Here is a 16,774-nt window from a genome sequence, read left to right as displayed (position 1 = left end):
TCTGACTCATAGTCATCAGAGGAAACCCGCTACATTTTTCCTAATGCAGCAAGGGATCTTTTATATAAACCTAATACAATGTCGCCATCACTAGCTTATACTTATTAAATAGACATTTGTCAAGAATTCACATTTGCTGATCCAGTGAGGAGTGGCAGGGGTCCAGTGACCATAAGCGTGCTAGAACAAATCTCCGTATTCGGACGTTCGGGCAAAATAAGCTGGCCTGGAAACCATGTGCATCATTTTACTCATAATATTAATTGTAATCCATGTAAAAATGCCGGTGATTTGTTTGGAATCCTATTTTGTTTTGTTTGGTAGCAATGCATTTTTGTTTAATTCAAGCAAAAATCAGCCTCCCAATCCCCACCCCACCCTACCCCCTAAAAAAAAAAAAATCAGAGCCCGTACGCGTATTCCTGTGACCTATCCACCGCCCTTTTGAAGTGCCTTTTTAATGATTTTATTTAATTTCATCTTTCATAATACAATCGCGGATGCAGGATATCTGAAGGGGGGAGGCCCAAATATGATGACTGATCTCTCCTTTTACACAGAACAGTTAATATAATCACGTTTCCCGTTAAAGGTTATGGTCGGTTTTCAAAAGAAAAAGGGGGGGGGGGGGTGTCCAGAACCCTGGACTCACCTGGATCCGCTACTAATAATATACAACATTAATTGCCCTGAAACATGGCTCTGAAAAACTTTATTTTTTTAAATTTTCAGGGAGCATGTCCATGCAGATCTTTTTTTTAGAAATTTGTAACCCCATTTCAGAAAAATCCTGGATCCGCCCTTGCTTTATTTTAATACTTATTAAAATCATGTGGGCGAGACGAAGACCAATGGTACAGCGCTCGCTCGATGCGCGGTCGGTGTGGGATCGATCCCCGTCGGTGGGCCCATTTGGGCTATTTCTCGTTCCAGCCAGTGCAACACGACTGATATATCAAAGGCCGTGGTATGTACTACCCTGTCTGTGGGATGGTGCATATAAAAGATCCCTTGCTGCTAATCGAAAAGAGTAGCCCATGAAGTGGCGACAGCGGGTTTCCAATCTCAATATCTGTGTGGTCCTTAACCATGTCTGACGCCATATAACCGTAAATACAATGTGCTGAATACGTCGTTAAATACAAATTTCTTTCTTTCTTTTTTCTAAAATCATCTAATATAATCGCCTGCACACAGACCTGCATTAAGTAATTACTAGTCTTAAGAGACATCTTCATCAAGATACTGCGTAATAGTTGTTGTTTAACGACACTACTGGAGCACATTGATTAATTAATCATTGGCTATTGGATGTTAAACATTTGGTAATTCGGAGAAACCCGCTACATTTTTTCTAATGCAGCAAGGGAAATTTTTTTATGCACTTTCCCACAGACAAAAAAGCACATACCACGGCCTTTGTCCAGTTGTGGTGCACTGGTTGGAACGAGACAAAAATTAATGGATCCACCGAGGTGGTTCGATTCTGCGACTCAAGCACCTCAATGAAGCATTCAACCGATTGAGCTAAATGCCTCCCCTGTGTAATAGTTTGAACCGTAGATGTACTGACTAAAACACGCAACCGTGTTTCTGTTTTTAAAATCTCGCTCCCTAAATTATTGACTGGTTTGTCCTTGCATAGATGGTCTGGCTCTATTGATTTTTTGTCTGCGCATGCCTGCAAAAGTGTTTGATTAGGAAGCGACTACCGTCACAGTTACGAAACGATTTCGCGCAATAATGGCTGTGGCTACTCATTTAATGATATTCGTATCAGGAATGATTACTGTGTGTTTCCTCCACACGACTCTGGCTTCGGCGGACGGGAATTATCAGGTGTTTGTGTTCGGTGTAGAGAAATCGCGAGAAAAGCGATCGGGGCGTGGAGAACTGCAGACCGGCGATCAACAACAACAACAACCAGACATCACCGAGCTTGTTATTACGTCTCAAGTGGAATCCAGATTTGCCACCGTCGTCGTCTTCAGCCGAATGGTGAACAAAGACAACACAAGCAAGGAAGCGTCGTTTGTTGTTCAGATTCCTGAAACTGCGTTCATATCCAAGTTCTCGATGGTGATCAACGACACGACGTATCTAGCGAAGGTGTACGAAAAGAAGAAGGCCCAGCAGAAGTATGACGAAGCAAAGAAGAAAGGTCAGTCTGCCGGGCAGGTCAGCCACCAGGGCAGGACGGCCGGTAGACATATGGAAATGTTTAACATCAACGTCAACGTGGCGCCAAATTCCGAAGTGTCGTTTGAAATGACATACCAAGAACTGCTGGAGCGCAGACGATCGAAATACATCCAGAGGTTTAAGATCCAACCTCTGCAGGTTGTGCCTCGTCTCTCGCTGAAGGCAGATTTCAAGGAAACGCAAGGTTTCGAAGAATTTTCTTTCCGGTTGCCCAACAGCACAACAGAAATGACGACGTCCGAAGGTAGTGCAGAGCTACAAGCGACTCCGTCGACTAGAAAAATTATCTACAATCCAACAGTCGAGGAACAGAAGAAATTCAATGTTCAAACGGGGATTGACGGCGAATTTATAGTGACCTATGACGTTAGATTTAGAACAGACGGGGGCGTTATGCTTGTTAAGGACGATTGCTTCAACCACTACGTGGCGCCCAGTAAACTTCTGCCTTTGGAAAAGAACATAGTCTTTCTCATTGACGTCAGCGGGTCTATGTCAGGTCACAAAATAAAACAGGCAAGAGAGTCGCTTTTGGTCATCCTCGCCAAGCTCAGACCAGAAGACGTCTTCAACATTTTGGTGTTTAGTACCTCGGTGAGTAGATGGCGTTCTGCACCGCAGAAAGCTAGCAGTGCCAACGTTGAAATGGCGACGGCGTATGTAAAGGATAAGGTTGTAGCTGGCGGCGGCACCAACATTAATGACGCTTTGTTGGAAGCTATTGGGACGTTGAAGAACTCGTTCAGTCTTCCAGGAGTGCGGGCAAGTCTGATCGTGTTTTTGACAGACGGAGAACCGACAGAAGGTGTTACAGATACAAAGAAGATCCGGAATAACGTCATGGAGGCCAACAGTGGAGAGAAAAGAATCGGTATTTTTTCCTTAGCTTTCGGATTTAATTTAGACATCGAATTCTTGAAGACACTGTCATGGGAAAATGGCGGCTTCGCGCGTCGAATTTATGCCGAACAAGATGCGGAATCCCAGCTGATGAATGTCTATTTGGAAATACAGACCCCGGTGTTGGTGAACTTGGACGTAAAATATGACGTTAAGATGGTTGACCCTAGCGATGTCACTCGGGCCAACTACCTCCAGTATTTTGATGGAACTGAAGTCGTTATTGCTGGCAAAACTAAAGTCGTAGTGGACAGACCTAACACGATGAATGTGAGTGTTGTTGGAATGGCAAAACACGGCTTAATGAACCTAGCGGTCGTGTCAAGGCAGGTGATTTTCAAAGAGGACACGTTTTCCACGTGTAAACTGTACGCTTATCTCAAAATAAAGGATCTGCTACGACAAAAGGCCATTGCTAAGACCGAAGAAGAGGCGGACAGCTTTGAACGCAAAGCGCTGAACATGTCTCTGGAATATGGGTTCGTGACTCCACTGACGTCTTTGGTGGTGGTTCAGGGAGACGAAGAAATAAAAACGAATCGCAGGGTGTCCAAGGATTTGTTTTCGTCATATGCCTCTTCTACCAGATATATCATACCTAGTGTCTTCGTGTGTTACCTATCTTCTGTGATTTCTGTTTTTGTGTTCTATTATAATTAGACGTCACCAAGTAAGCAGATTCGGAATTTTGTGATGCTTCATCAAATTCCGCTTCTACCGGATTTATCATGTCTAGTGTTTTCTTGTGTTGCCTATCTTTTGTGATTTCTGTTTTTGGTGTTTTATTACTATTAGTCTAGTCAATCAGATAACTCCGGAATTTTTTGGTGGGGGGGGGGGTGGGGGGGGGGGGGGACTAAAAGCGAAAAAGGGATCTGTTAGGCAGATCATATGCCAATTGCAATATTAGTAATAATATGAGCGAGCGATGTTGATGGGGTTTTACTCATCGTTGAAGGCGAATGGGCTGGGACAGGTTGCCATCCTAAATTAGGACCTCTTAATGGTTATTCTTGTGTTTTTCGTGATAAAACTGTTATGATTAAATGTATTTGTAAACATATCAAGTCGAAATACCGTATTTTTGTTTAAATACAACGTCATTCTGCGGGAACGTTACCTGTAACGAAAGTTTTGGTGGCTGTTGGTATGGAATCAAGGTGAAAAACAATTATCATCTAAGTCATAAAATTGTGCCAATTTGCCAGTTGATATCTGTTAAAATATAACATTGATATGCAAAGTGTGAATGAAAGATGCTTGGTTTGTAATTGTAGTTACAGTTTGAAATTGATTGCTGGTTTTCGCATAATAAGACCTAGGCCTAATGGTTACTTTGCTTAAGTGTGTTTAGTGCTAAGTTTGAGACTACTCATAACGTCATTTGTTTTGGGCATTGTACGGCACACAAAATATTTAATGGAATCGTAAAACTAATAATGAAACGGGACCCGTGTTTTAAAGCTTTTAGAGTCTGGACTTTAGACTAATATGTGTGCATGTGTGACGTCATTAAAGAGTTTTGTAAGCACGGGCCCTGATTGATATTGGCCATTTCTAAAAATAATTCTGGTTTTGTTCTTCTTACTTTATAGATTAATGGCGTTTTGTACGTGTAGAAAAGAAACAGTATTCCATAGTGTGTGTGTGTGGGGGGGGGGGGGGGGGGGGGGGGGATTGAGACGTAAAAGAGTTTGTACGTGGCAAACATAATCAAAATAGTATGTTCATTTATTCATTGTCTTATGGACACGCGCGTTTTGTTATTTGTTACTGGTACAAGTTTAATGAAACGACATAGAAGGGAGTGGTGGGTATTTTCTGTGGGTGTTTTGTTGTTTGTTTTGGGGTTTTTTGGGGGGAGGGTGCTAATTCATTTTTGATAGGGGAAGTTTGTGGTGGTGTAATTTTGTTTATTAATAATAATAACACTACTATCTGAAAAAAAAGAAGTATAATTATGTGACAGATAGTTGAATACAATAACCACTATACATAACAGTTTATTTTCTTTTTTTAACCTGACGTACTCCTCGCAATCCCCAACGAAACAAATATAGGTTGCTTTACACACCTTGTTCAATATTGTATCCCTAGTGATAACTGTTGGAATAATTATAATACATGTATTCCATACATTTGTGTGCATGTTTTGTATAGTGAATAACTATATGCATGAGGTTTTGGATGTTTTACGGTTTGTTTGGTGGTGGTTGTTTTGTGTGTGTGTGTGTGTGTGTGTTTGTTTGTTTGTTTTTTTGTTTTGTTTTTTTAAAGAATCAAAGATCAATTTGTAGAATTTTATCGCCATGACTTTTAATACATGATTTAAAATGTTGAATGCCTTGCTTATATATAGTAAAAATGCTGCTAGTTTAACAAAAAAGCTGTGTGATGTTTTTATTATCTAGTACTGTGATATTTAATCAGTTGTGATTGTACTTTCAATTTGTACTAATAACAAATACCTGGCATTCTTATGGTATTCTTATTTTCGGATGTATGTTTTGCTTTTTTTATATTCCTGTATCCACTGTAGAAGTTGACTGCAGAAGTGTACATTTAATACCTCGTGATTTTACGTTTCATTTATACTAACATTTTACAACAAGTACTTGGTATGGTTATTTTCTGATGTATTTTGTTTTTGTTGTTTTTTGTTTTTTGACAATTGTATTCTTTTTTTGGGGGGGGGGGGGGGGGGGGGGGGGGTGGGGTGGGGGGGGGGGGGGGGGGGGGGGGGGGGGGGGGGGGGGGGCTTGTGTTGTTGTTCTTCTTTTGGGGTGTTTTTCGCTTTTGGTTGTTTTTTTTACTGTGCTCAAGTGGTGCAATCGTTGGTCATTAATAAAAATAAGATTTCTAAGTCCGCGTCCGCGTACTGCCATTCTAAAGGAGTAGGTTATGCAGGGTCGTGCCTTTTTGGAAGACACTAGGGGGTCCGGGGCATGCCCCCAGGAAATGTTGAAATCTAGAAGCTCTGGAATATTATTCTGTCGCCATTTCAGGGAGGTTACATACTTAAAACGTCAACATCAATAGCCAGTAAGTTTCTTTTATTTTTACCGAATGTTTTTTTTTTTTTTTGGGGGGGTGGGGGGCAACTGCCCCTTCCCAGCTAGACGCCAGATACGGCCCTTCTATGTGGCGGTGTAGCGTGCTTCTTTAGGACAGATGCAATCACCATAATTGTGTTAAGACACTGTTACCGGTGATTAAATAAACATTCCTGCTGAGTTTGTTTGTTATGACAAAAATCAAAATGACCCAGACGAGACTCGAGCTCGAATAATATTGATGTTTATGTCTGTATGTATGTGTGTATGTGTCTGAGTGTGTATTTTAATATTGTGATTATGATTTTATGTTTTTACTTTATATCAAAATGAGGTTCAAGTACACTATTATGTGTATTTTTAACATAATAATGGATTAGTCCATGACATGTATGATGTTTAGTTTGTCATCTGTTCTAAAGCCCCGTTCACATGGCTAACATTTACACTCATGAGTAAATATACATATTTTACCCATGTGTGCAAAACTACATTTGCTAAGCCTTTACATGACTACTGTATAAAAGGAAGATGGCCCGAGTATAATTTCATTTCAACCATTATAGAAATATTTGGAAACATTTGCTCAGGTAAACAAGTTTTGCTGTGAGAACACATGACCAATAATTGTCTGAAATACTTGGGCAATACTTTTACTTCTATGCAAATGTTAATTTGCATGTGGTCTCCACTAGGTACACATTATTCAAAATTACACATGTGAGTATATTTTACTTATGTATGCAAATGCGTTCATATGACCAAATTTTATCAGGTATGCAAATTTGAATATATGTAAACAAATACTCTTGTATGCAAATTTACATATATGTAAACAAATACACTTTGTATGTAAATGTATGCATGTGAAAGGGGTTTTAGATGGATGCACATACTAACACTTAAACCCAGTTCATATGGACCATATTACACACATTTATTGTTTTGTTTTTTTACTACATAGGTATGTAATTTTACACATACATGTATATGTAATTTGTTCATGTGAACGCAAATAAACACAGAAGTAATTTTCTTTAGTATGTAAATTTACATCAAGTCAGAAGGTAGTGTAAATGTATTTTTACATGTGTGTAAATGAACAACCTATGTATTTACGTCATATGAACGCATTGCAATAAAACGTTTTCATACATGTGTAAAATTGCACCGTTGTAATTTTGTACACGTGTATTGTTTGTTCACTTGAACAGGGCTTTAAAGCAAACATATGATATAAGATGCGAAACGTGTTTTACTATCCCATGTCTACAAGGTTCAGGCACGTCTGTCTTGTCGGGCACAAGCTCTAACATACCAGAGGTTCTATCCAGGACAAAGAACATTATACAATACATTATAAATTATTAAAGAGATTACCCTGAGTTTGCTACTATTATAAAATGTTTTCGGCTAACAGAGCTTTTTTAACGACTGCAATTGCATATTAAATGCAATGTGTTTCACATCGTATTTATTAATAGTTATAGAAGTCCAAGTTTGGTTTTACCTACCAATAATTTTACACGTACGAAAGAAGATATTAGTTTAAGCTACTTTAATACTTGAAATGACCCAAGACTAACAAAAGTCTGAGACTTTAACGTCATGGCAACGTCATACAAATTGCATACATGTGACGTCATTTGAGATTGAGTCTGGACAGGCACAGGCTCAGGAACCCTAATATTTAGAACAAGAACATACATTTAAGTTTGTCGTTGAAATGGCTGTTTTTGTCGGACATCTTACAGTCGCAGCAAACACAGGACAGTACATTTAATGTGCTGATAAATCATCGTTACGGGTAACATCAGTTCGTTCCAGCTGTTTTTAACAATCATAATACTAATCACAATTTGTTTCTAAAACACCAAAATACTATTTACATCATTGTATATGAAATTTACCCATTTTTATCGTTATTTATATGAGTTTTGTTTTGTAATGAGTGTTTATCAATAAAATATTGTGCATCGTGAACATTGCTTTGTCATATTTTTTGTGTTATTTTACGGAAAAAACCCACAATAATTTCGAGTTTCAATAGACTACTGTCAAGCTTGCTCCAAATGCATTCAATGGTTTATTTGTTTTGTTTAACGACACCACTGGAGCACATCGATTAATTAATCAACGCAGCGGCGTAGCCGGGGGGGGGGGGGGGGGGCATGACACACACACACCCCAATCCCGGGAATTTTTTACCTTTTCGCTTATTAATAACATTAAAAAGGTTCCTGTGTCATATCCCACTACTCGATATCATTGCTTGGATGTCAGGTGCCCCCCCCCCCCCACACACACAAAATCCTGCCGACGCTACTGAATCATCGGCTATTGGATGTCAAACATTTGGTAATTCCGACTTAATCATCAGAGGAAACCCGCAACATTTTTTCTAATGCAGCAAGGGATCTTTTATATGGACTTTCCCCACAGATGGGGAAAAAACATACCACGGCCTTTGTACAGTTGTGGTGCACTGGTTGGAACGAGAAAAAACAATCCATGCTTTTTTTTAACCGCTCGCATTAGCGTTATATAGTGGAAAGGGGCTATCCACACTGTCCGAGTCTTTGTTATTCAGGTGGGGGGGGGGGGGGGGGGGCGGAGAGAGCGGGGCGTAGCCCAGTGGGAAAGACCTCGCCTGATACGGGATCACACTAGGATCGATTCAAAAGTAGGCTACCCCAACATGTATCCCTATAGCACCGACTCATAGACAGTGTGCGTGGTCCCTCGATGTAAAAACATGGTTACGCCAACACCTACCATGGGCGTACATAGGATTTTGAAAAGGGGGGTTCCAAAATAGATTGCAGATATTGGGCATATATTTCTATGTTGAGTAAATATGTCAGATATATTAAATTATTTTTAAGAAAAAGCGATTTCGGGGGGGGGGGGAGATTCGGTCGACCCCCCACCCCACCCACTATGTACACCCATGCCTACGCACCCCACCTCCGACTCCAACGGTCATGATAAAGAATCAATGAAACAAACACTTACCTCTACTTATATATCCATTCAACACTTGTAGAAAATATTGCAACAGAACAGCACAGTAGTTTGTCATCATCATTAGGTGGTATTAAATCCATGAACAGATATTTACATTTATACACATTTAAAATTAATATGCTCATAAATGTCAACAGCGATTCTGTTCGCACATTTCAAAAGTTCGAAAAATTTACGTAGTACCTATCGCTTCGACATGAATAATCATATTAATTAAAATGTCAGAGTATTGTTGACGTCATAGTAAAGGATTGCCGACGTTTATATGGTTACCGTTCCCGTACTTTTTGTAACTCAACGGGAAATGTCGAAATACCAATAAAATGCGCACACCCAGTACCATCACACCGGTATCCGTGCCCTGGCAGGTAATAGAGGTAGCGTAGGATTAATACATTTTTCCATCTGCATTAAAATAATGTCCAGTTCTTGTCAGATTTAAAACAGAGCGTCACATCTTATTACTGGATGCTACAATAATATGCATTATTAAAAATGTTTTTTGTTTTGTTTTGTTTTCTTTCTTTCTTGTGTTAAATGTGGGTGGACATGTAATTCAAGGTAATAATTCTGACTCGTAGTCTTCAGAGAAAATCCGCAACATTTTTTTTCTTTTACACGACTTTCCCATAGACAGGATAACACATTCCATGGTCTTTGATGTACAAGTTGTGGTGTACTGGTTAGGAAGGTAAAGGCCCAATTAGAGAATGGCTCCACTGAGCCGATTCGATCCTACGACGCCAGTATGTCAGACGAGCGCCCGACCGATTGAGCTAGATACCACGAAATTTGATCTGTAACAATCAATATTTACTTTGAGTGACCTTATTTTGATACGAACCATATTTTGATACGAACCAGTAAGTCTTATAATGCTGGTACACACTGTTGGAATGTCAGCGACCCCTTTTTGTTTGTATGCGGTGTGTACATGGTTCCCGAACCTACCTCCTCCGGATATACGTACTTTATGGACGCTTCTTTAATATCCTATGCCGTCTCCATCTCTAAAGCAAAAGATTGCTCGTCCGAAGTGGGTTGGGTGTCAGGATCGATTGTTCTCGGTGGACTCTGGTCTGGGTTTTGTTTGGGTGGGGTTTTTTGGAGGGTGGGTGGGGGATAGGGACTGGCACATTAAAGGCCATGGTATGTACTATAGCAAAATGTTATTTAACATACTTTTAATAGGATTTCTAATGTAGGTGTTTGCTTAATCTGGTGAGCCTATAGTAATGCTAGGCTCAGAACTACCAAATGTAACGACGAAGTTGGTCAACTCGTCGATATCTCGACTTCTACAACTGTCCAGTTGCTAGTCTGAGTGCTCTTACAAAGCCATTCTCGCCGTATATACCCCCTACGACCGATTAATTGTTAATATGAGCGCACCCGTCGTAAGTTGGGAGTTTGGGAAATTACAATGCAATTGTCAAATTGGTTAACTTCGTCGTGACAGTTCATAGGCTGAGCATAGTATTATGTAATAAAAATATTGAGGGGTCACGTCAGATTTGTTTCAAAAGGAGGGGTTCTGGAACCCCTGTAAACAGCCTCACACCCATTGGATTCGCTCCTGGGTGTTTTTCACCAATGGGTGTCTATGAAAACGAAATAGAACATACCTCAGGAAATAATGCCAGTGATGCAATAATTAAAAAAATAAAAACAATGCTGGCTAATCAAATATTAACATGGTAGGTGAGATATGTTTTAAGGACGCACCCATGTCCCAAGCAATATACACCTCCTACTACAGTAGTACTGGACAAGAAAAAAAAACAAGAGACAACGAACAAAACAAAATGCAATATATTTCTGATAACATTTTGACATAGTGCACATGAAGACGTTGTTTCCACTGTGCTTTATTTTTTTTTAAAGATAACATCTCAAATACACCTCAATACTAACAATACTGCTGGCAAATTCAGTAGGAAATGATGTCTTTATAAACTTGGGTACCAACAAATAACAATAAAATACATTTCTTCAACATTATGAAACACCTCAGCCACAGACCTGTTTGGATGTTTCCATGTGGGCAATGCCCACTAATTATGCCATTTCTACATATAATACTAAAACTTTTTTTTTAACAAACATGACATTTTATTAACACCATAACATTCCTACATTAAAACAAAGGAGCATAAAATGAACTGTAAATAATATCATCAGAAAGTGACTAAATATCTGGAACATTAGTTATCGAGGGCCTCTGAGAACTGACAATTTACATAAGCCATTTATGGGTTACACAAAAACAAATTCAAATCACTCTCGCAATTTGCAGAGGCCTGTTATTGCCATGATGAAATAAATGATAAAAGACACTGTTACATCAGATTTAGAGTAATAGCTAATAAAAGTTTTAATGTTAATTTTTAATATCCTACTTAATATAAAAAAAAAAAAGCCTCTTGTCTATATACATAAAGGAATAAAAAAAAAAAAAATATGTCTGATTGATACAACCAGCTTGCAAAATGAAATGTCCATTCTCACAAATGATCCACTGAGCAGCCTCATTAGAGTGCAAATAATTAATAATGTTGAAATTACATTGTAGGACTCCAAACTATAAAGGACCCTTAAGGTATGCAGCCAATGTTAAGATGTTTAAGCATAGATGCTCATAAATGCAGTCTGATACTATTACATTTAGTAACTAATTAATAATATTAATATATAAATTAAATTAATAATCAATAATTACCGAAATATAATAATTACACATTATAATAGTGTTTAACAATTTAATAATAAATTAGTTTAAACACATTACTATTATTAATCATATAATTTAAAAAAGAAAAGAAAATATATATAAACTGAATGCCTTAGTTAATGTTTAATTTTTGACTCATTTTGATCAAACTCTTTAAAAAAAAAAAAATCTAGAAAAATTAGTTTTTGAGAAATGGCTGAAACAAAATGCTTTTCCTGGTAAGCTCTGATACAGTTCGTTAACAATCACAGCTGCATGTAGGTCATATTTGAGTTTACTGGTTATATTAAACACCATTTGAGTGCATGAAAAAATATGCTTAATAGGCAGAAACATATATCCATGGCAGAAATACTAATTTATTAAGATTTTAACTAAGTAATTGAGTTTACTTGTTATATTAAACACCATTTGAGTGCATGAAAAAAATATGCTTAATAGGCAGAAACATATATCCATGGCAGAAATACTAATTTATTAAGATTTTAACTAAGTATTTGACTAAACAGTACAGCCAGAACACGAACCAGGCTTGTATATCTGGGGTAGTCTGGGTGAGCAAAACATTTTGCCAAATTATCTGTTGAACTTCAAAACCAGCACAAAATGCAATGTTGTTTTTTTTAAAATAAAATTTCAATTATTACATGAAATTTTAAATTAAAATAAAATTTGCCAATTGTTTATAAAATTCACAATTGGTGAATTTGGTAATTTGAGATCTAATACTGAATATTATCATTAACAAAAATAAAAGTCTCTAAATAAAGTTATCAAATGAAGTCTGTGCTACAAGATCTCAGTTGTAATAAATATATTTGTTTCCAAAGTCAAGCATTATCTCTGTAACATTTGCTTAAAAGTTAAAATTTCAGAAGCAAATATTGTTTGACACTCAACAAAATGATTTTCGAGCCTTTGATATATCTTCAAACCTTAGAGTATCTTTCTCAACTGTATGTACAATGTATATTATTAACCCCGTTATTGTTCAACACACTAGCATTAATACTAAATTAAATACGACTTTTGAACAGCAACAATTATAGTTAAAACAAGGTTTCCACTTATTAATTTCTCGCTTTTTTAAAACCATTTTGGTCATTATTAGATTATTAGTGTGCATACATGTATGTACTTTATTTTAGTATACATAATAAATGCATCTGTGGTAATTTTATAAGTCTTTGCAGGGCTAGCCCTGGGAGATCAGAAAATTTTGCCGAATTATAAAAAAAAAGCAAAACCTATAGCTATTTTCCAACAAAATATTAATTATTACACACAACTTGTTCTCGTCAAATTAAAACCGGCCTCGGTGGTGTCGTGGTTAGGCCATTGGTCTACAGACTGTAAATGTATAATTCTGCCTAGATGCAGATGTCTGGTGAATTATGACACTGCCTATAACAGACGTGCTCGAACCTCTTGTTAACATTAACACAACAAGACAAATATTTCAAAAAGTACACTATAAATTGCGTATAGTTTCATTTCCGTAGTACGAATATTTTAGCATAATTAATTAAAGGTTACGCAACTGAGATTCTGGTATATAATGGCCATCAAATTATTTTTACGTATGTAAAATACAGATTACTGCACGAGTGGGGGTGTCCTACGAAATGTATGGAACACGTTTGAAATTCGTATTGCTTTAGCGAGAATTACAATTTATTTATTTATTTATTATTATTATTATTTTTTTTATTTTTTTTTATTTATTCACACACACGCACACACGTATTTATACTACATCACTACTGATGATAATTAAAATGTTAATTCCATATGGAAAATCACGTTAGAAAATGGGGGCGGGACGTAGCCCAGTGATAAATCGCTCGCTTGACGCGCTGTTGGTCTAGGATCAGTCCCCGTCGGTGGGCCCATTAGGATATTTCTCGTTCCAGCCAGTGTACCGCGACTGGTATGTGCTACAACAGCTTGCTCTGAACGTGCACGTAAAACCCTTTGACCTTGACCTTGACCTTAATGGAACAATTTAGCGGGTTTCTTTTCTAAGACTATATGTCAAAATTACCAAATATTTGACATCCAACAGCCGATGATTAATAAATCAATGTGTTCTAGTGGTGTCGTTAAACAAAACAAAACAAACAAACAAACAAGTTAGACAATGGTTTAAGCCACATTGGTATTTCTTTTAGCATTCTTGTTTTTTTTTTGGGGGGGGGGGAAACAGCTGATTGAAAAAATAAATTATGAGCTGGGAAGTCGTGGCGAGGAAGGGTGGGGGGGGGGGGGGGGTACAACATTATCACTTTAATGAAAGCTACGCCCTCGATCATTACACCCGTCACTCAACGGCCGCAAAAACCGTGGTCTAACTAGACAAATCTCTCGGAAAAGGATGATGTAACTATAACTTGTAAATATTTTTGTATTCCTTTTTTTTTTTTCCCGAGAGATAATTATACACTTTTAAATTATGATTATTACAATGTATTAATATTTTTCAGCATATAACTCATAACTAATTTCTCCATGTCTTCAATGGGACGTCGTATTTAGGCAAAGTGGAGGAGAAGACGGAGTCGAAAAAGTTCGACAAAGCCCAGGAAGAGGGACAGTCTGCATGGCAGATCAGTTACCACGGAAGGGATAGAGACAGAGACATCGATGTCTTCGAGATTGACGTGAATGTGACGGCAAATTCTGAGTTGTCGTTGAACTGATATACCAAGAATTGCTAGAGCGCAGACTGTCTAAATACATCCAGAGGTTCATCATTCAGCCATTTCAGATTGTCCCTGATCTTAATTTAACAGCAAGCTTCAAGAAATCGCAAGGTTTCAAGGACTTTGCTGTCAAGTTACCGCAAAACACTTTAAACACGACGGGCTCTCGAAGTAGTGCAAAGATCCATGTGTCTTCAATGACTAGAACCATCATGTATAAACCAACAGCCGAGGAACAAAGAAGATTCAACGTCGACACTGGCATTGGTGACGAATTCATTGTGGAATATGACGTTAACCAGAGAAAAGATGGGTGTGTCATGATCATTAAGGATGACTGGTTCATCCACTACGTGGCTCCCAAAAATCTCCAACCTTTGGCAAAGAACATCGTGTTTCTCGTTGACATCGGTGGGTCTATGGCAGGTGAGAAAATACAACAAGCACGAAATTCCGTCTTGGTAATCCTTGATAAGCTAAGACCAGAAGATGTTTTCAACATTTTGCTGTTTAGCGATGACGTGAGCAGATGGCGTCCTGATCAGCAGAAAGCTAGTAAAACTAACACTGAAGCGGCGAAGGATTACGTACAACAAAGAGTTCAAGCTTCATGTGGCACCAACATTAATGATGCTTTGTTGGAATCTATTGCTTCCCTGAAGAGCTCGTTCAGTCTGCTTGGCAATCGAGCCAATCTGATCGTGTACGTGTCAGACGGCGAACCATCAACAGGTGAAACGGACACTGAAACGATTCGAACTAACGTCCTATCAGCTAACGATGGGGAGAAAACAATTGTCATTTTCTGACTTGCCTTTGGATTTAATTTAGACTTTGAATTCTTGAAAAGACTTTCTTAGTATAACGACGGAGAGGCACATCAGATCAGAGACGACCAAGAACTTTTTCCTGTGAATAGAAAAGTTTGCGTTACAGAATGTGGACATGCTATATGACCAGAACGTGGTGGATCCTAACAATGTAACTTGAGTGAAATACCAGTACTATTTTGAGGGAAGTGAACTTGTTGTCGCAGGCAAAATGAATTCCGCTGTGGGTACGCCAGATAAAATAACGCTAGCGTTGTTGGTATAGCAAAGCACGGCAAAATGGAACTGGGAGTATCAAAGGAAATGGTCCTCTCAAAACATTCCTATTCCGCATGCAAACTGTACGCTTATCTCAAAATAAAGGACCTGCAACGACAAAAGGCCATTGCTAAGACCGAAGAAGAGGCGGACAGCTTTGAACGCAAAGCTCTGGACAGGTCTTTTGAGTATGGGTTCGTGACTCCACTGACGGCATTCGGGGTGGTACCAGGAGATCCGATAGGTCATTGGGGAAGACCACAGACGGTCGCTGAGCCAGCTCCTACCCAATCTCCTCTTCGTTCTGTCAACGCTGCGAATTCTGCAAACACTACAAATTCTGCTCGGTTTATTACACCCAGTTTTGCCTTGTATTACCTAACCGTAATGACTGCTGTTTATCCTTAAAAAAAAAAAGAACAAGGCGCATTTGTAGCATCATAGACCCTTTGGTATATTAGGGTTCTGGAGTTTCAGAATCAATATTGACATGACCGCAAGCATCATTTAGTGCTCACAGACCTCGGTCTATGCACCTATTGATTAACCAATTGTAACTTCACATCTGTCAGTTAGTTAACACGTAGCGATCAGTAACTGTTCTTGTATTCCATACTTCACAGACACTGTACTTGTTCCATAGTTCTGATAGGGACTCGTATGAGTGGTGCATGCTTTTATTTGTATTACCAGGGCTTCTAGATTATGATAGCCCCACTCCCATTGCTAGTGATATTCAGTGTTGGGCTAGTAAATACCTACTATAACTAGCCCGACGGCTAGTAGAAACAAAAACCCTTGCCTAATGCTGCAGTTACATATTTTGTAAATATGAATATCCTGCCCCCTCTTTCCACTCCCAGTTTAAGGATTTTTAAGCTCTATATCCCTTTTTAGGTGACATATCTGATTATTACTATTAGTAAAATTGTATTTATTTAAAGTAGGGTTAATGAATTTTTAATCATGAGCAGTACATTTTTAAAATCACTGATCCCATGGTTAGTGGATTTTTATAAAATTCTAGAAACCCTGGTATTACGTGTGTAAAATGTAATAATGATATCCGTT

At 38.3% G+C, this 16,774-nt stretch overlaps 1 protein-coding gene across 1 annotated transcript in view; it reads left to right on the top strand.

Moving 5' to 3' along the window:
- Positions 1 to 16,616, top strand: part of LOC121379779 — a 22,868-nt gene extending 6,252 nt beyond the window's left edge. The window contains 2 exon segments of the mRNA XM_041508430.1: positions 1,702 to 3,754; positions 14,598 to 16,616. Coding sequence (XP_041364364.1) covers positions 1,702 to 3,754; positions 14,598 to 15,424 — 2,880 coding nt within the window. The 3' untranslated portion in view covers positions 15,425 to 16,616.
- Positions 16,617 to 16,774: the final 158 nt, after the last annotated feature.

The sequence above is a fragment of the Gigantopelta aegis genome, chromosome 8, assembly GCF_016097555.1.
Source record: "Gigantopelta aegis isolate Gae_Host chromosome 8, Gae_host_genome, whole genome shotgun sequence".
Taxonomy (NCBI): domain Eukaryota; kingdom Metazoa; phylum Mollusca; class Gastropoda; order Neomphalida; family Peltospiridae; genus Gigantopelta; species Gigantopelta aegis.
This window is presented reverse-complemented; position numbering and strand designations above follow the sequence as displayed.